General features: G+C 41.2%; 1 protein-coding gene across 2 annotated transcripts; it reads right to left on the bottom strand.

Moving 5' to 3' along the window:
- Positions 1–35: 35 nt before the first annotated feature.
- On the bottom strand, positions 36–18,581 carry LOC132991584 (serine/threonine-protein phosphatase 6 regulatory ankyrin repeat subunit A). 2 transcript variants are annotated; one of them, XM_061060383.1, is made up of 29 exons: positions 18,427–18,581; positions 10,305–10,388; positions 9,430–9,508; positions 8,368–8,438; positions 7,562–7,762; positions 7,397–7,484; positions 7,130–7,272; positions 6,886–6,993; positions 6,406–6,510; positions 5,919–5,997; positions 5,663–5,777; positions 5,405–5,487; positions 5,260–5,323; positions 4,950–5,018; positions 4,698–4,838; positions 4,509–4,620; positions 4,339–4,365; positions 3,946–4,020; positions 3,618–3,819; positions 3,406–3,490; positions 3,133–3,250; positions 2,820–3,039; positions 2,630–2,717; positions 2,464–2,547; positions 2,216–2,364; positions 2,034–2,116; positions 1,632–1,714; positions 1,452–1,543; positions 36–1,352 (listed from the first exon to the last, which is right to left on the bottom strand). In XM_061060383.1, exons 1-29 carry the CDS (start codon positions 18,451–18,453, stop codon positions 1,054–1,056), a joined length of 3,174 nt encoding a protein of 1,057 aa, XP_060916366.1. In that variant the 5' UTR covers positions 18,454–18,581; the 3' UTR covers positions 36–1,053. The 2 variants fall into 2 exon arrangements, with proteins under 2 accessions (XP_060916366.1, XP_060916365.1); XM_061060382.1 differs by lacking the exon at positions 18,427–18,581 and adding an exon at positions 12,517–13,214.
- Between the last annotated feature and the right edge of the window lie 1,975 nt (positions 18,582–20,556).

The following is a 20,556-nucleotide window of genomic DNA, read 5'->3' as shown; positions in this document are numbered from 1 at the left end:
GGGAACCACATCCTTCATTTCCACACTGCAACAAATCAAAAAACAAATATCTTTATTTATTCATTACTTAATCTTTACAAACATTGCACCAAGTAGTTCATCCTCTTCCTGAAAGTCGGTTATTCCTAAAAAGGCAATAATTATTAATTTTTCTTTCTGTCTCCCCCACACACGTATCTCTTACACACACACACAAACACACACACATATCCACAGTGTCAGCAACGTTCCCCTGTCTCCAGTACAGTACACAGACATAAGTGGTTACAGCATTGCAAGTTAAAAGTTTCATGGGTCGCTCATTCAGGTTGTCAATCATCTTATTTCTTACCGATCATACAGTAAATGGGTGTTGCATCTACGTGCTGTCAGAATCCACTCCTAAGGATTCTCCCTAAGGATCCCTCCACTCAAAATAAATTTGTAGTGTTCAAAAATAATTGCCTTTCCTAGAATTAAAGTGGTTTAAAAACAATGAGGCAGCATCACCTATGTGCATGAGAGGTTACAGCCATCCCAAGCTACAATAATAGCTCAAATGGGAAGAAAAACAAACGATGAATAGCCAAAACAGTGTTCAATGTCCTGGTCCCTTAAGATTGTCCCTCCTTTTAAGACAATCCTGCATAAAAAACAGTCCTCTGAGCATTTCTTTAGATGCTTAATTTCTACTAAATGTTGAAGGAAAAAATGTGGAAATGTTTAAAACCACCTCAAAAAGTAACATCTAAGATAACAAGCTTAATTTAAAAAGCAAAACATTCCTTAAAATCTAAAAAGACACCACTGTCAAAGAGAAATGTAGTGTGTGTTCTCCTTATTCTATATTTTAGCACATAATTATCGGTATACACCTAATGGAAACACGCATCCGGCTAACAACAAGGATTATTTTTAGATCTGAGGAAGCTTTTCTAAAAATAACCCACACACTGGCTCATTTTTCTCCCCCTTCTCTGTCTTTAAGTTCTTGTCAGTGATCTATTAAGGCTCCTGAGTGGCTGGCTAACCTGCCAGTATGTCGCTGTGTCCAACAGCAGTCACATGTCCTCCTCAGTATGTCTCAGAATCAGAGTCATTCAGTTCATCGTCTGCAGAGACAGAGGACAGCGGGTGCTCCGGCCTACAGTAGGAGGCATGGTCAGGCCTCAAAGGGGGCAGGGTATCAAAGGCAACACCTTTGGAGACGTGGTTATTAGTGGGGTGGTTGTTGATGACTGTCTGAGTAAGAGAAAGTGCAGGTAGAGCTGCTATGGTGACCATAGGGGAGGCAGGCATCATGGAGTTGAGGATGAGCGCCAAGCAGTCTGCCACGTCACGGTTCGGAGCGCAGGCCAGAGCTGGAGTGTAACCTTGGGAAAAAAAGAGTAGCGAGAGAGTAAAGAAGATTTTTTTTGAAGAAGAAATTGTGGATAATGTTGCAAGTGCTAAGAAGGGAGATGAAAGCTAACCGTTCTCATCCACTGCTAACACACTAGCTCCTTTCCCCAGCAGCTCTTGGACCACCACTGTCAGACCCCTCTTGGCTGCCACATGCAGAGGCCTGCAGGAAGATGAAGGGGGATACACTGTTAAAATATGTCCAAGTTACCACACAGTCACTCTGTGTACACACTCTCTATACTACATACGTCTGGAGAGCAGTGTTGGTGCAGTTGATGACGTTCCTGTCACTGATCTTCTCCAGAATCAGCAAGGCACTCGTCTCATGACCCTGAAATGAACCGAAAACAATGATGTAATGAACTCTGAGAGAAGAAGTTAGAATAGAAACATAGATGCCACCATAGTTTTCAAATCTATACAATGACAAGGTAAAAAAAATCTTCATATTTATAACAATTCCTTCATTTATGATTTTGAAAAAAGTTTTAATAAATCCACAATTTAAAAAATGGATGAATGATTAAAATTTCCACAAGCTAACATCTCTTTAAAACTGACTGGGTTATTACTTTATGCTTTGGTCAAAGATCCTCACTCATTTTTAATATCTACAAAAAGTATTTTTAGTTTCTATGATTGGTTGTTACCTTGCTGCAAGCAAGATGTAATGATGTGTCCCTTTGTGCATCCTGTAGTGTCAAGTCAGCTTTAGCACTGCTCACCAACACCTCTGCAACACATGAATGGAGACGGTTTATAAGTAAATGGTTTAAAAGGTTTAGGTATCAAAAGGCTAAAAGAGTATCTGTGTGTCAAGGGATGTACTGACCCACAGTGTTGGTTTGTCCGTTAAGAGCTGCCATCATAAGAGGTGTCCTCCGCAAGTGTGTGTCCAGTACGTTTGCCTGCGCTCCGTGGCTCAGCAGCAGGGAGACACACTCCACGTGGTCGGAAAAAGCTGCAGCGTGGAGCGGGGTCCTATGTTGACAAAAACATGGTGAGCATTATTATTATCAGCAGAACATGTGCAACACAACCAAACAATTCCTAACAACCACCAGTGACTGAACCTCTCACCTGCCCTTGGAGTCAGTTGCGTTGACAACACTTGTTCCCAGTGAGTCGATTAACATCTCCGCCACTCCCTCGTTATCGTTCATACTGAAACACACCACACATGCATAACCTCAGACTAGTGTCAGTCGACATAAAAACAGTCATCCATAAAAAAACATTTCCTTACACAGCACAGTGCAGCGGACTAAAGGAGTTTCCTTTCATCTTCTTGAAAACATCTTGGTCTAGCAAAACCTCCACACAGGCATCATATCCTGAGAGAACAGTGAGAGGGGTACAAATAGAGCATATGTTGAAGCTGCTTTGTTATGGCCTCACATAAGAACAGAGAAGTGAGTCATGGTATGTGTCAGTACCGTTGTAGCAGGCCCAGTGTAGTGGTGTGTAGCCCTGGTTGTCGGTGAGATGTGTGTGAGCGTGTGAGGTGTTCGTGGCTTGCAGAAGAGCACCCAGTGCACCCACCCGGCCACAGGCGGATGCCAGGTGAAGAGGGGAACGGCCCCTTATGTCTCCGACACACACACTGGCACCCCGCTGTAGAAGGGCCTCTACACACTCGTCCTGGCCAGTCACAGCCTGTGTGAACGAATGCAAAGTGGAAAACATTCTATTACATTACATTATTAAAACGTAAATAGAAAGGTTAGTGTTTGTGTGTGAATCACTCACCCCTCGATGTAGTGCAGTCCTCCCCCAGCGGTCCTGATTCTCTACACTGGCTCCTTGACTGAGTAGCGAGTACACACACTCTGTATGCCCATTAAGTACAGCCAACATTAACGGTGTCCTGTACAGAGTGTAAAAAATGAAACTAGATATCATGTTTATTCATATTTTTTTGTAGAACTAGTTAATGTTATCTCCTTGAAGAAAAGCGCAGCATAGACTCTACAGCAAAAGCCTAGAGCCTAAGATGTTTTGTCTTTGCACACAAACACTCACTGTCCATCGGTGTCTTGTGCGTCCACATTAATGTGTTGGTTGTTGCTCATGAGCAGACGCAGGCACTCTGGGTGGCCATTCATAGCTATGGCAGACAGACACACATGCAAGGGTATGAGTTCTTTTTTTTCTGAAGCAAAACATGTTTATAAAGTCTTCAGCCAGACATTGTACTCATTGTGTGATTTTACTTTTTGCATGTGTGTGTGTACCTGCAGCATGTAGAGCTGTCTTTTTGTGTGTGTAGTCACGGGTCATGGGTGAGGAGCTGTGGTGAAGCAGCAGAGAGACGCACTCCTGGTGTCCCCTGGAGCAGGCCAGGCTGAGGGGGGTCCGGCCCTCTGGGCTGCAAACATCCACCTCCAGCAGAGACGACAAGAGAACCTCTAAAGCGCCACAGTGTCCGTGGTAAGCCTGAATAGATGGAAAACACAGCAACAGACCCACTTTGTTCGTGTGTAATGGTAGTAAACATGGCAGTGGGGCAGTGTACATGACAAACTGTCAAATCCAGAGACACTAACAAGTCTTTGAACTTACTGCCAGGTGGAGTGGACTGACGGGGGCCTGACTCTCTGAGTCACCCAGGATGTCTGTACCTGATGTCTCCATTAACTGAAACCAAGAGATGTTCACATATTACTAGTTATAGATTCAAGTGTGACAAAATATTAGTCAAGACAATAGTAACAGCTGCATAAGATATTAAGAGTGCTTTATAGTGGTGTGTGCCACTAGGAACCCTAATATGCATAAAACACACATTGACCTTCCCATTGTAATCCAACCAATAGGACAGAACTTTCCTAAGGCTTCATCTGGCCACCAGATGGTCTAACCACCATGTACCCTATCAGTCCACCAGAGGGCGCTACTTAAACTTGATATAAGGGGTTATTGTGTAACCGAGGACAATGAAAATATCTTTCTTACCACATCAAGAGGAGTCTCACTTGACATCTGAAAGAAACACAGACACAGACTTAAGTGTGCTTGTGTATTGTGTACTAAACAGTTCAAGAAACTTTAGCAGACAAAGTTCTTTGATGTAATTTCATGGGTTTTTTTTGGAATGTCTGACCATCTCTACCATATATACACACCAGTTCCAGGCAGAGTGTGCGTCCGTAGGCTGAGGCATAGTGCACTGCACTGTAACCCTGTTTGTCTCTCGATCCTGGATCAGCATCATTCCTCAACAAGTATTCCACACACCTGAAAAATCGGAACTTTCATCTGACACTTCTTTGGCACATTTTTGTACTCAATTTAAAACACAGAGCAGAACTTACTTTCCCTCTGTGTCGGCTGCAGCAGCATAGTGCAGGGAGCTGCAGCCTCTCTGGTCCCGCTCATTGACACTAGCCCCGGAGCCCACCAAGGCAAACACACACTGATAGTTACAGTTTGCTGATGCGTAGTGAAGTGGAGTCCTGGAGGGATAAATCTGTGATTATTTATGGCAGTGGATATTCATAATTTCCCTCTACTTTCTAAGGTGTGGTTAAAAATCAACCGTTGTCCTTCCTACATGCTCAGCTTACCTGCCAAAGTTGTCTTTTCTGTTAAAGTCAGCTCCAATGTTTAACAGCAAGTTCAGACACTCCAGGTTCCTGATAGGAGAGACAGCTTAACAATGATGTTTTCTTATCATACAAATCTAGTTTATAAAAATACAGGGATAATATTTCAGAGCGTAAGTGCTTTCTGTTTTGCAAAACAAAACAATGTAATGAAAAGTGAACAAAAATGAAAATAAGTCGGTTATGGCGATTAAATAGGGAACAAAGAAAAGCTTAGAGAGAGATCAGATATAAAACAATGGTACAACAGCGAGCTAAAATGATGACTCACCCTCCAGCTGCAGCAGCATGTAGACAGGTCCTTCCAAAGTCGTCAGGGGTGTCTATGTCAAACCCTGCACAAATATGCATTCAGCATCAATTAGGATGTCAACTAGGTGATTCTAGTGGTAAGAACGGCGTCAGCGTGAATGTACCTGAGGACAGCAGCTTCCTGCAGCAATCTGAGAAGCCGCTGAGAGCTGCCAGGTGTAGAGGGAACATCCCATGAATGCCTCTCCTGAAAAGATTCACAAGACAAAGAGGGTAAGGTGTGAGGGATATGGGTGGATTTTTTTTTTATGGTAGATGATTTGTCCTGAGTTTTTCCCATCTGTAGTTTCCCTTTATTCATGCTTCTTATGACTACAGTGCAGATTATATTGACAGATGGGTAAATGTCAATTATTACTAACTTGGCGGTGTTGGCTCCATGTTTGATGAGTGCTGTGATGATGAGCTCATGGCCATAGCGAGCAGCGATGTGAAGTGCAGTGCTTCTGCCCTTGTCCTCACAATCAATCTCAGCTCCTACTCAAACAAATAAATGGGTTTATTTATTCATTTACATTTAATTCAAATCATTTAGCATAGTGTGTCTCATCATGGTATAATATTTTTACGATGACTATCAGGACACACAAAAAGACAGCATACTATACGAGCACTCACCATTTTGAATTAGAGCCTGAGAGCAGGAGAACCTTCCATGGGTAGCTGCCATGTGGAGGGGGGTCTTACCATCCTTACTCTGTGCAGATAAAAGGAGAGACAGTTCAGAGAGATAAAGCTTAGGAATATTTAGCATATTTCAGCATTGCAATTTTGTAATTTTAGGGAGTTTAAAATGAACAGAAGTTATCTTAGACCCTCTTTTGGACAACACAAACACCAACACACAGATTCCCAGAGCAGATTGCAGCCTGGGGGAGCCACCCCCTCCCCTGTCATATTCCATATGTCCTTGCATCTTGAGGCTGTTGGGACCTAATATCAGTTTCCATCACTGCTAACAAAGTGTAACAACACTGTAAACATTTCCACTAAAAACAAAGCTATATTATTAAGATTTAATTCTGAATCAGGTTATGTAGTATATACCTTCACTTCATTTGTGTCGATATGAAAATTGTTTTTATGAAAGTGTTTGTGCACAAACCCGCATGTTGATGTGAGCTCCGTGAGCCAACAGCAGCTCCTGGCACAGCGCCCCTTGGCGTGAGGAGGAGGCAAAGTGGAGAGCAGAAAAGCCCCTCTCATTCACCTTCAGTAAGGCACAAAAAACACAGTCAGAGCAACGCACACATCCAAATCGTTGAGTGCTGGACGCTGGACAAAAACAATATATATAACCGCACACCAAAAGCCGCTCCATTTAACAATTAGTTGAAATTATCAGCACATGCGACATTACGGGTCCCTAGCCCTTCTTGTCAGGTGACCTCAGGGGTTGTATGTATGTGGAGATGCGTCTCCTCACTTGTTCAGGCTAGGGGCCTGAAACGTCGCATGTGGTGATCATTTCCATTTAATGTTAATTGGAGCAGCTTCTGGTGTGCGAACTTGGTCTTCTTTCTGTCTTTGAAAACAAATGAAATGACCACATGTGCAAGCTGGTACTTAAGAGACACACACACACCTGGTTGACATGGGCTCCTGCATCTATAAGCTCACTGACCACCACATCCTGTCCATTGTAGCAGGCTAAATGGAGTGGGGTGTTGCCGTAGGTGTTTGCCTCGTTGACCTAACAAGGAAAGAAGGTTTATGTTCACTACTTTAACAAGTTAAACTATTTTTGGTGTTTTATTGAAAAATGTCAAAATATTTAGCTTGGTCAAGTGTCATGGCACTTAAAATGTATCATAAGTATCTTCACTTACGTGGACTCCCAGGCTCAGCAGGAAGTGCACTGTACTGCTCATGCCACTTGAAGCGGCTGCGTGTAGCGGCGTGTAGGCTTTCTTGTCTTTACAGTCAACCTCTGCTCCGCTGGATACCAATAATTTCACAACCTCCAGGTGACCTGATACGGAGGATGGAGGGGAGCGAGAGATTAAGCCTTCATAGAAAGCAGGGAGAGACAGAGGCAACATCTAGTCTGATAATCTATAGTGTGTTTGCATGAGAACCAAACGTAACAGTCTCACCCATGTAGGCCCCCCAGTGGATGGCTCTCCGGTCCTTTTTGTCAAATGCATTAATGTTGGCTCCTCTAGACAGTAGCAGCTTCACCATCTGTCACACAAAACTAAAATTAACTACATATGAACATCAACAGGATCGTTTATGTGCCTGAATCTTCAAAGACTAACCTCTACATGTCCACTGAAGGCAGCATGGTGAAGGGCAGTGCGCCCTGCCCGGTCAGACACGTTGACGTTGCTAAGCAGCGGGACCAAAGCCTCTGCACAGCGCACTGCTTTGTTGCTAGCTGCAACGTGGAGCGGCGTCTGCCAGTTCTTGTCCCGGGCGTTAACATCTGCACTGTGCTTCAGCAGCACTGCCACTGCATCCTGGGTGTTGAGCAAGAATAGATCAGGGCGCGCAGACTAGTAATTTACATGGATGTGCCCACAGTGTTCTTACAAAGTACTCTCTGGTGTTTGCAGGTGGCTGTGTTGGTAACACAATTCTTTGCTATTCTTAGGGGGCTTCAGTGCCGACAATAGCAAAGAGGCTGGCTATGCAAAGTGGCTGTGCTAGGCCGGCATGTTGCCCAGGGCCTAGCAGAAGAAAAAAGAGATTCTGAAGGCTTATCAAACACTAACACACATTACAGTGGTTACTGCATTTTGCCCTTTTAGGCCAGATTATCCCAGAAGCAGTAATCAATTCTATTGCATGCCGGTAAGTTAGCCACAAGATATCTCATGGGCTTTGCGTGTTTGCTGCACTAACTTGTATTTTCACTGAAATGTAGAAAGTGTGCTGTTTTGTTGTGGTGCTATTGTCAGTGGAAAATCCCTCTTTGTGGGGTTGACTCTTTGTCCTTAAAAGTTTGAAATAAAGAAAACCTATCAGCCTAATTTTAAGACTAGTTTTATATCTTGCCACATAATAACAGTGGAGTTGACACAGTAAACATTAGCACGTGTGTATCCTGTTATGTGTTACTTACCTCACTACAAGAGGCGACAGCTCGGTGAAGAGGAGTCAACCACTTGTTGTCTTTGGCATTAACTCGGGCTCCTTAGACAAGAGAATACGAGATTACAGAGATCCAGTATGTCAACAATGTTACACACACAGCAAAGATAAACATGGTGGAAAAGTGTGAATCACTTTACAATTGAAAACCACATTAAAAGCTGGATGACCACCTGAGGGGAATAGTTAGAAGAGTAAAAACAGACAAACTGGATGTTTAAAGGGCGTTTTAAATCACTTATGGTAGGGGTGTTGTAAGCCAATAATGCTCGGAAGATATAAAACTCCTGTGGTACTACGCAGCTCGGGGGTTAAAATAGCTGCACCTGTTACTTGCTCCTCACGTTATTGAGCAACAGTCAACACCCACATACACACTCTTGCACACTACTCGTGTGTTACTACAGGGTTGGCCCGACCTCCTGACAACGTGTTCAGCTGACTTCACAGGAAGTTTAGGCGATATACTATCAGATGATTGATGGATCACCAATCACTGTGGGACAGTGACAGGCGGAGTAATGAGGATGAGTAGCAGGTAAAAAATTGCATAGTTAAGGAAAGCTTTACCGGATGAGAACTGAGAATAACACAAGATAAACAAAAAAAAAAGTGAAACATAAGACACTACATTTTTTTCCAAATCCAAGAAATCCAAACTCTACAATTATCACACGCAATTGTCTAGCCCTAAGCATTCATCTAGTTAAAAAAAACTATTTTTACTTTAATGTTGTTTAAAAAATATTTATCACATGTGGACTTTGCAGTGTGTGTATTATTAATGAATGCACAATTAAAGTGCAACGGAGAAAGACAAGTTGAAGGAGAGCCAATATGGCTGCAGAGTTGGAAAACAGGATAAGATGGATGCACACGGGGATTGTTGCTGACAGCCAGTGTGGACGGGTGAGTAAGCTCTTAAGGAGAATAGATACAAAGGGTGGTCAAACACGAGATAAAAAATGAAGTCAAATGGCGGACTAGATAAATGTATAGATTGAAGTTAGGAAAACATTGCTGTGATGTTAACCTGAGAGGATGAGCAGTTCAATGATCTCAGCGTCTCCCAGGTAGGCTGCAGCGTGCAGAGGCGTCCGCTTTTCATTGTCCTGAGAACAAGATCCAGAAACACAGAACACACATTTAAGGAAGTGTATCCTTTACAGACACACACACACACACACATCACGAAAAATGACATGCCCTCAATAAAATCTATAGACCTCACACTGCTGCAGGCCACAAGCAACATGAGACTGGAGCCACCAGGAGAATAATGTCCATCACTTGCACTCTTCACTACACTCCATCACTTCAACACACTCTGCTGCTTCACCCCACTACTCACTCGCTCTCTGTCAATGCAGCTGAGAGCAATCAACAGAGTGCGCCTATAAACAAAGATCATGTGACTGAAATAGGCCTCAGCCAGTGTTGCTGACTCCAGAGGACTGAGTGTGATGACCCCAGCAATACAGACTCACGGAAACACAGAGAGAGACCCGAAGAGCATGTGTGTAAACTCAGGATATAGATTAAGAAACAATAGGGGCAGACAGGGATGGCCGTTTAAAAAAAGAAAGAAAGAAGGATCAGGTGATGGTTAAGTTCTAAAAACAAAAAAGAAAGTAGTGTTAAGAAGAGTCTGAGCGTCTTGTCCTGGATGACAGCAATATAAGATGGTGAAGCTGCCAGAAGGCACTCTGAGTCAGTCAATCGATCAATAACAACACAGATCGATGTAGCCTGCTGCCTGACTGCTGCTCTCCTTTGTGTTTTTTTATCTGTCAAGGTTGCTGTGAAAAGCTGCAGTCTAAAAAGTATCATACACAAAGGTATGACACAAAAACAACAAAGTTGAATTGGAAGAAAATCAGGAGTAACAATAAGTAGAGTGTGACTTACCTGAATATTGACATCCTCTTTTTTAAATATGAGCGAGCGGACTTCATCTGGTTCCAGGTTGAAGATGGCTCGTAACAGAGACGGCTACAGAGACAGAAAAGGAAGAGGAAATGCTGATGTTCACTAGCACCACACTGGATTTGCAAGGCAGTAATTTTCTATGCTGACAACTGTGTTATCAGTCAGAGTTATGAGCGTTACGGAAAGGAGAGTCTTACACACAGACACCATAATCCTGAGCTGGGACAGAACCATAGGTCACAAATGGCTTTACATCACCAATTTGTTTATGACAGTAGCAGCTGCAGATCATATCACATAAACACATACATGCATGCAAACAGGAACGTAAATGTTTGAGCCCATAAGAGGTTAGCGCTTTGCTCTTTTGGCACCTGGTGCAAGGAGAGGTAACAGATGTTAAATATAAGGGGAAAGTTGGAAAAATGACAAGGTTAGTCATTAGAACATTTTACAAGTGAACAAGCTATACATGTTTTTTAGAAGTTAAAGTTCCCCAGAAGGTGGACATGAAGGAGAGATGCAAAACCACACTGAGCATAACTCAGCGCTATAAAAGTATCTCTCATAGTTGTATTTACATTTGCAATCGTGTGTGAATGTTAACAGGTAAGAAATGAGGGTGTCTGATACTGAGATCTGTAAACAGTAACCATTGAGTCTATTTAAGTTAGACGTTCGGGAAACTGAAACTATTTCAGTTTAGAATTATTTGTGGATCCAAACACAGTTCTGTCATTCTGATTAATGTGAGATTAATCCTTTCCCCCCCTATAGCTTACATTTAACCAAGGATAACAAATAGACATAATTATTTGTACATGAAAGTTTGCTTGCTATGTTACACAGAGGATATTTGCTTGTTATTGTCATGATGACAAATAGCTATTTGCTTCTTGTAACTCAGTGATACTGTGGGTTTATTCCTTTTATGATAGAAAACCCTCCCTTGTTTCAATTTGTTTGGACGAGTAGTAGTAAAATAATTTTACCTGGAAAAGTTGTATAAAATAAGACATCACTTACAGTGTTGTTTTTTTTTAACCTTTTGCTGCAGTACTATATTTTTTATATGTATTGTGAGCTGTATGCTTTTGCATAAATCTACCTTATAAGGGCCATACTAAGCAAAGCATGTTAAGAACATAATAAATGCACAACTTCCAAACTTACTATCAATAAGCATTATTAGGATGGTACTGGGGGGAACACTCTTACTTAATGGCCTATTAGCTATAAATGAAGGTCACATAAAGTAAGGTACTATTAAGCACTTAATAATAACTCATGAGCGGCTAGTACGCTACTTATTAGCATGCTAATAAGTAACTATAATGTTGACTATTGTCACCTTAATTTAAAGTGTTTCCAAACATTTTTATAAAAATGGACGTGGATTTCTGACTAGGCTTCAAATTTAATAAATGTCACCTTTTTGGGAGTCAGTTGAAATACTGTCGGTCTCATTGATTACATTTTGTCACAAGTACGCCCCTTTCCCCAATAAAGGCGGCCGAGTTATTCCATTCAGTTACACACGTGTACTATGATGTAGTTCCTGCTCCTCACTCTCTATTTTCCTCATCCCTCTCTCATTTCGTCCCACCTAAAAATAAGTGTTGCTGTCAGGCACGCCAGCATCTGTCTCCTGCCCATTACACCGATGATCACCAAACAACTATGGTAGAGATTGGAGAAGGTAGTCGCAATACAAGACAACAAACCCTGTCATCAGACACAGCCGGCCCATCTCATCTGACTTTCCCCATTCTCAGTTTACATTTCAAAGAATGGCTTTCATAGGATGAAAGGACTTATTACCATCTTTCAACGGTAGGCTTGCCCTTTGTACAGACAGCACTGGAGACTACAAAGGCCCAGGCTTTGCTGATAATCTATACTAACTAGCAGTCATCTCATATGGCAGAGCTATATTGGTGATTATATTGGTACTATATTTAGCACTGAATAGCACTGAATGTGTTGACGCTGGGCCGTATTGTTTCTTTATGCAATGGTAGTACATAGTGTAAGTATGTAGCCTACTCACAGGTTTACATTACAGGCCACGTATGACCAGTGAACTTGTGGGGTAAAAATGCTGTTAAGCCCACCAAAAAAAAAAAGAAAAGTATATGAGCCTTAAACGCAGCAGAATATCTCAACAAATGAACCATCGGACCCATCTCACCTTGTCCTCCTGAGCAGCAGCATTCCTTTGAGAGGCATGATGGGATCTGCGGTCTGGGGATGATTTGGGCTGAGGAGGTGGGGGTGAGGAGGAGGGCTCATCCTCCTCCACCTCCTCCAGCACCACGATACACACACGGCTAGCCCGCTCTGACCGCATCAGGAACAAACACTCACACAAATGCACCGACACAATCACTAACACATTGTCTCATTCACACACACAAATACAGTGTTCCTTCTTACATACGTGCGCAGTCTGGGAACACAGAGGTGAGCAATAAATCCCATTAACAGAGTGATTCCTCGTAAAACAGACAGCGCTCATCTTCACGTATAATCCAAAGTGAAATCCGTCTCTCTTCTCTATCTGTCAGAGTCCCTTTGCTGCATGTCTCCTCTCCTCTCTTCTCTTTAACCCACACTCACACTCTCTGTGAGCAGCAGCAGCGGAGACAGCAGGGAATTCCTCTGCGTAATGGTGGCGGTAAGCGGCATGCGGCAAAATGAGCTTTGGCTGCCTAGCAGTACACAGGAAGCTACATATCCTCACTGCTGTGCTGCAGCCAGGAGCACACACACAAACACATACGTCACATGCAGACACTCGCGCACACACACAGAGTCCCTGTGATTAGTGTGGACGGGGGGCTGAAGCAGCCTGTGTATGTGTGGGCATGCGTCGTTCTTTTCAGGCAGACTGCTGAAGCCAGCTCTTTCAAACGGAGAGAGGGAGTGAGGGAGAGAAAGAGTGAAAGGAAAGGGGAGGGGAGAAGGGATAGAATGGGAGGGGGGAAGAGAGAGAATAAATGTAGGCAGGTACTTAGAGCACTATAAAAAAAAAAGGAACCAGAAGATGAATGGAGCAAAGGCCAAGGGTAGGCTGGGGACAGAAAACTGGTTACAAAAAGTCAAATGAGAAACTCTATAATCAGGAAAGAGAATGTAAAGCTAGAAGAGAAAACGATCATTCAATAAATTAAAAGAAAAGACTAAGAGACCACTGAGACTAATTTGTTGCATAATTGTTGTCAGGTCATTTTATTTGACAGTTCAGATCCATTATTGTGATGTGATTATACTAAAATGTTAAAGCGTAAGTGGACTGGAGACTCTGATTGCTCAGCAGCACAACACAATTGTTTTGTTATTAAAGACTTACATATCTTGCTAATAAAAAATAAATGCTTGTTGAAAGCTTCTACACTGTATTTTTTTTTTTTTTTTACTGTGTCAAATTTTATTAATACATTTTTTATGGAATCCGTGCAATTTAAGCTAAATGTGTCACTACCTAGGTTGGAATTTAACTTTTTCACCTATACCTGCCACTGTGACTGGTGGATTCAAAAATCATTTGTTTTTACCTGCCACTTTATTTAACCGTCAGCATAATGTAATGAATTATGTAAATCAAACCAAGGCCTACATAATTCAAGAAATAGGATATTTTATGAAGGGAGATGTTTCAACTACTAAAGAAAATACTAACATGCTCTTTGTCTCGCTCACAAACAAACAAAAAAGTTTAATTGCGTAATTTAAGTTTATTATTTTGAGGATTGTAAGAGTTTCCGTTACAGCCATGTCCTAAAAGACTTACTCATTTAGCTGATTTAGCTGCAAATTAAACTCAACTGAGAGGAAAGATAATACATTTAGTGTTTTAAAATCACTCTGTTACATTACTTTTATTTAACCGTGACTGGCAAGTTGAACAAATTCACCCAAAATAACATCCATATTTGTCGGGTGATGGGTGCAAATTTCCAACCCAGGTCCCCATATTCTATCAAATAACCAAGCTTGAGACTACCGTACAAACTTTTTTAGAGTTTATGTTTTACTATGTTGCTATAACATTTAAGTCTTCATGCAGTTGGTGCTTAAATAGAAGTCTCATTATTTCTGTTATGAGAGAATACAGAGAAAATAATGGATACCAGATTGTGTGTGTGTGTGTGTGTGTGTGTGTGTGTGTGTGTGTGTGTGTGTGTGTGTGTGTGTGTGTGTGTGTGTGTGTGTCAGTATCCTCTTTGGTTATCGGTGGCATAGCTTCAAAAGTCCCGATCTCCTCATTATAAAACTGGAACAAACTGGCTATGCCAGAGAATGTGAGGGTAGCTAACAAGACCACTCTGTACGTGCATGTCTGAGTGTGTGAGTGTTTGCCTTCTTCATATTCAATACAGATCCTAAAAAGAGCAATCTTGCCAAGCCACACAACCCCATTGACTCAGAGGGAGGGACAGAGCCAGTGAGGGCAAATGAGAAAAGAGAGATTTGGTTGGATGGCGCCTCTCTGAAGGGCTACATTTTAAGTTATGGCCTTACCATTTATAAACTTAATATGAAACACAGACTACACAACACAATACTTCTGCTCCTACAGCGAATAAGTTGACATGAGAGATTTACTTCAAAGGAACAAATAAAGAATGATGTTTGTTTGGGAAGGAAATGATAAACAAAACAAAAGAATCAATGTTTTCAACTTGTTATAGCTGTGGGGATACTCTCAGGAGTGCAGCCCAAAGATATTTACAGAGAATCATTGGTGCCACTTCCCAAACAGACATGAGTCTTTCTGGTAACAGTAAGTGTGTATTTATGTGTTTGGAGATGCAAAAAGCACTTTTTAGCATATGCTAACAAGTCAAGCATGAGGAACAAGCATGAAACTTTTACAGACAAAGCTGAGGGAAAAACCGAATGCAGTCACAGTATGAACAGCCACAAATAAAATCCTGATACAAGTTACAAGCTGTACTTCATGAGAGGGATCCAACATGACGGTGCGTGTGTGTAAGTGAAAGTATGCTGCTTGCACTGACCTCTGCTCTGACCCTGCGACAGGATGCACTGTGTGTAATGTAATCCCACCCCATAAAACACAAAGGCCAACACGTGTGGGTGTGGGTTTTTGTGTGCTGGGACAACCAGTCACACACAAAGCAGCAATGAAGAAGCTGACATCGAGACAATCTAAATGCTTTCAAGGATCAAAAGATCAATTAAAGCTTTGCTACTCTGATATAACACACATGGTATGCACACTTACTATGACCACCACGACATGCTATACAGAAGTTGTTTTAGGTGGATGGTAACCTAAGGTTGTGTGAATAATGATATCTGAAGAGCTAGAAGATTCAAATCACAAATAGTTTATAGACCTGCGTCAGATGCAGAAAAAACAAGGCTGCCTTTATGGCAGTAAATGAGAAAATCAGTATTTTTGTACATGCACCGAGCGCACAAACCCACGTTACCCGTTTAGATGGACCCCAAGATACATAACCATGTATTTGCACTAGTGTTGAATCAGTAAGCAGATAACTACATTTTAGAAAAGCAAGAAAAATGTGGTCTATTAAGAACTTACAGTGAAAAAAAAAATTCTGCTAATGGATATGTGAGAGACTACTTTTAAGAAACACAGTACTGTTTGAAAACATCCTGAATAATCAATCATAATACGGGTATGCTCATTTAGAAATTGATTTAATCCCAAATTACATCCTGATATGAAATTAACATAGCTATTCATGCAAGGCTGACAAAGTTGAAGGTGCTACTTCTCACTTGTCTCTAATCTTATCTGTATTTGTTTATTTCCTAATACTAACAGACATTTAAGATACATCTGAGTGATGACTAAGTGTTGGATTTGCAGTGTTTGTCTTATCAAAGGCCTGGCATACAGACTTTTATGCTCGCTTACAAAACAGCAACAAAAACTGCACGTCCTAACTTGAACTTCTTCATCAGGTCAACAACATTTGCTATTACTGTATTGTACTTAACAGATGCACACCCTTTTGGACAATAGCAACTAGCAAATTGCTCCAGGCAGGCAGGCTAATAAATACAAACAATACTACAATAGTCTCTCTGATATGCTTGACCTTTTGTTTCATTCATGCGTTTTTCTCTCAACGGCCTGTACCATCTCTTTCTTCAAGCTGGGTCAGATCCTGGTGAGGATGCTGGGCGTGCTCCAAAGCTAAAGGACGCCCTCTAGAGGTCATAGAAGCTATAGCCAAAAGTGACATTTGCTCATGTCTGCAGTTCAGTCCTGTGCTCTCTGACCAAGGCTATTTTTGTACCTTTGTCCAGTTCTCTGTCCGAAGCACTACCCAGAACAATGAAGAATAGAGAGGGGGATCTTATCACACACACTCTTCCCGTCGAGTGCCTGTTGACTACCCGGAAGACATGTCAGGCCAGGACAGGCAACAAAGCTGCACCCTCACTGACCAACTTTGACTGAAGTTCATGTTACAACAGTTCAGTGTTACAATAAGATATCTCACGATGCCCATTTTAGGACAATTTTAGCAACACATTTTAGGTTTTCAAAATACTTGACTGACATTATTACTGGAAACCACAAAAAAAACCATTTTTTATGATTCAACTTAAAGAGCACTCTGTATAAACGAAGTAAAGATGAGATGAGAAGGCAAACATTTATGCTTCAAAAGCGGTGTTCACTGAACACTTTGTACATTTTCCTGATAAAATACATTTAAATGTATTAACTGCAAAACATTTCACAATCCCTTATGGTTGACACAGATTGTAACTAAGTTTTTATTTTTTTATATTCAGGTCTAATTACAGATTTTTTGTGTTTATAGGTTCTTGCTTTAAATTGCACATATATTTTTATCCCTGCATGGGTTATGTACATTTCTTGTATAAATCTATTTCTAATTGCACAGTTTAAGTTTGTTTCATAGGGGTATTCTTTAAATCTTTTTTGGGGTTAATATATATGTATGAGAGGGGGGGGGGGGGGGGGGGGGGTCGGTTTTTTGGTTAAGTTGTAACAAATGTTTCATGTCATGTACGTCTTTGTAACCTGCTACTGGATGCTCTGAATTTCCCTCGGGATCAATAAAGTATCTATCTATCTATCTATCAATCTAAGTGGTTTTTATAATTGATCAATTTCCTCTACCTGTCAGACACACACATTTACAATCAAATTGTCGAGACTAGAGTATTATGCAAACTGTCTTTAAGATATATTGCAGCATACAAACACATGTCAGTGGCATTGGCTTCACTTATTACAATTGAAGTTGAAGAATATGCTTTAAACTTAATGCACATTACAAAGCCCTGTGTTGTGGTTCATAAAACTGATCTGAGCTTTGTCATAGGTGACAAAATCCAGCCCACAGTTGGAGACTTAAGAACCAGCAACAACTGCTGTGTAAGTCTGACAGCCTTTCTTATTTCCAGCAACAGGTGACTGCCCACAACTACCCCTGAAAACTAAAGCAGGGGGCTGAACGGGGCAGCTGACTAAGCAAACCCGCTCCCTGGGTGTCACATCGGTCAGTTAACGCTGAATTATACGAGCAAATAACGATACCACGTTTCTTAAGTTCATAACCGTGCAACACTTTGTCTCCAAAGAGTCAAAGTTGCGACCACATAAGCAGTGTATTAAGAGTTAGCCACCCTGTTAACACCGTAGCCACCCAGCTGTGTTCGCCAGTCTATCACCACCAGACAAAGCAAAACCAGCATAGGAAACTCTGTGTCTCTGTTAACATGACATTAAACTGGTTGTTCTACATTAACTGAGGAGACTAAACCAAACATTAGAGCTGGGGAAACATGACGGCTTTCTGGTGACTGGTTACCGCTACTAGCTAGTTAGCTAAGCTGTCAAATGTCATTTTTAGACTGAAGCATTGTTAACTTCACCATTTGGCCTTTTTATTTAAAAGTTTAATTTTCAGGACTGGTATAATTTACCACATGTGTTTTCCGTTTAGTTAAGCTCAAACAAGCGTTTAGTTTTGGCACGGTGTTGACTAACGTTATAAATAAAGACATGTATTTAAAGAAACAATGAGTTAAATGGTATCTTAAAAAGGATTGCACACGTTACCTGGTCTTGTAGCCTCAACACAGCCATATTCCATGAGTGAAAACAAAGGGAAGCAGTTTAACTCGCCCGGGAGTTACTGTGAATTAGCCGGGAGAAATCTGAATGAGGATGGACTAATCCGGAGCCGGAGTCAAACGGTGCAGCGTCCCCTCTCTTCCTTCCTGACAATAACACTCACCACATCATGGGACACACACCGGGAAAGTTAGGACCCCAAACACAGCAGTCGACAAAGCTGCAGAGAGCTTCGGTGGGCGATGTGATATTTTTCATGCGACTGTAGTTTAAGAAATTCCACAGAAAACGGATTCACTTTAAAAAAAAACACCCAAAAACATTTTTTTTTTTACAAACTGCATGAATGAAAAGACAAGAAACCCAAGTAAAAATTGCTAAGAACTAAGGTTACAAAATGTAGGCAATATAATTTTAAAAAATAATTTTAAATTAATTAAATAATAATAATTAATTAAATAATAATTAGACACAAATTGCCTAATAAGATGCAAACTGCAAGAGAGGTGCTTTACTTTACTTTATTTCATACCCATAGGTTCATATTATTATAAACAAGCACAAGAAAATATAAAAACAGGACATTAACAAGAAGGGATAAAATTGTGTGTGTTTGCACATGCATCGTCAGTGTGCACATAATGGAACTACTATCCACATGATTTAAAACAATGAGGAACAAGTCAGGGAGTCTGACTCAGTTAATTGCTTTGAGGTCTTCAGATTAAAAATTCCCAGCGATGAAGATCTTTAGGGTCTTTTTGATGTAAACATATCTGTGCACAGTGAGAATATCAAATGTAAGGTGTTTGGCTTGATCTGACACCAGACCCTGTTTTCCCATGTGAATGTTACCTTTTTGTATTTGCTTGTCCTTGTTCTGCAGCTGCTCCAAGTTATGCAACTCAGGATGACTCACTGTTGATAAAGATACAACATTTCAGTTGTTTGCATCACAAGTTTGTACATGCAGGGACGGTAACATTCTGCATGCCATGTTCTCCACCAGACATTGCCTTAACAGTTCCTGTTCCTTTTCTTGAATTTGCAGCAGCAATGAAAGGGAAAGACGGAGAAATGTAAAGCTACTAAAGCATTCTGACACTCCAATAACCCAGAGAACAGTCATCAAAAACATTGTCAGCTGACCCCGCATCATCATTTTGCTGCTTTAACGGAAAGCCTGCACAATAAAAAAAACAACATACTACCATTATAGTGTTGAACGCATTGTTACACAACAGATATGAGAAAATGAGAACTGAACTTAATTTTTAAAACAAAACAAAATAAATAGTCAAATTGAAGCAAAGTACCATACAAACCCTGTTGTTTAGACAGGGGACTCTCAATTTTGTTTTCTAACAGAGGGCCTTTTTCTTTAATATGTCCAATGTGAGTGACTTCCAATCCTATCCTTCTTATTGCATTTTTAAGGTGCATCATTTAAAAGCACTAAAAGGGCCCAACAGTAAATATCTGGGATGTTTTAGCGTGTCATGGACATCAGGAAATGTCTTGTCTTAGTTATTCCATCATAATGAACGTGTAGTGTCCACATATTGGTGTCATGGTTTACTGTCTACATGGTTTTCTTCAACAGAACACAGCTATTGGTGATGCTTGTGTAACCCCTGTGGGTTTTACTACTTTAAGAAAGTCAAAATCTCTGCTCTGAAATGAGAAAAAACACGCCTGTCATTCTCCTCGTCAGAAAGGATCACAGATGCTTTGTGTGAAGCAGTGCTTCTAAGCAAAAGGTCAGACACGCTCATGGCATGCTGGCACGCCAGCCAAAATGACACAACAATGTGTGACCCATACAGTAGCTGCCAGCAGCAGTCAATAACAAATGGACATGCCACGGCCATGACGTCATTTAATAGTTCTCTCCATTGGCTCTATTACCAGAACCAGCATGGTGGTTGTTTCCATTTGTTTTGATGCCTTCATCTTACTCATCAGGAGGAGCAGTGGTGATTCTAGAGTCTGTTGGGGCCCTAGGGAAAAATTTATTGGAAGCCCTTAACCACCATTATGTCTGCCAATGTCCCAATGCGCTCTTCCTCTTTCTTTTTAACTCCCTGACGGATTCTTCTTCTTCATTTTCCTTCA

This window comes from Labrus mixtus, chromosome 16 (genome assembly GCF_963584025.1).
Source record: "Labrus mixtus chromosome 16, fLabMix1.1, whole genome shotgun sequence".
Lineage (NCBI taxonomy): Eukaryota > Metazoa > Chordata > Actinopteri > Labriformes > Labridae > Labrus > Labrus mixtus.
The sequence above is the reverse complement of the archived record's forward strand: the minus strand, read 5'-3'. Positions and strand labels throughout refer to the sequence as shown.

Excerpts from the sequence above, each read along its gene's own strand:
- LOC132991584 (XM_061060382.1), bottom strand. The coding sequence starts at position 12,675 with ATGCGGTCAGAGCGGGCTAGCCGTGTGTGTATCGTGGTGCTGGAGGAG. Across the intron at positions 9,509-10,304 it reads AAGAGGATGTCAATATTCAG|GACAATGAAAAGCGGACGCC; the intron begins GTAAGTCACACT and ends TCTTGTTCTCAG. Across the intron at positions 1,715-2,033 it reads TACATCTTGCTTGCAGCAAG|GGTCATGAGACGAGTGCCTT; the intron begins GTAACAACCAAT and ends GGTTCATTTCAG.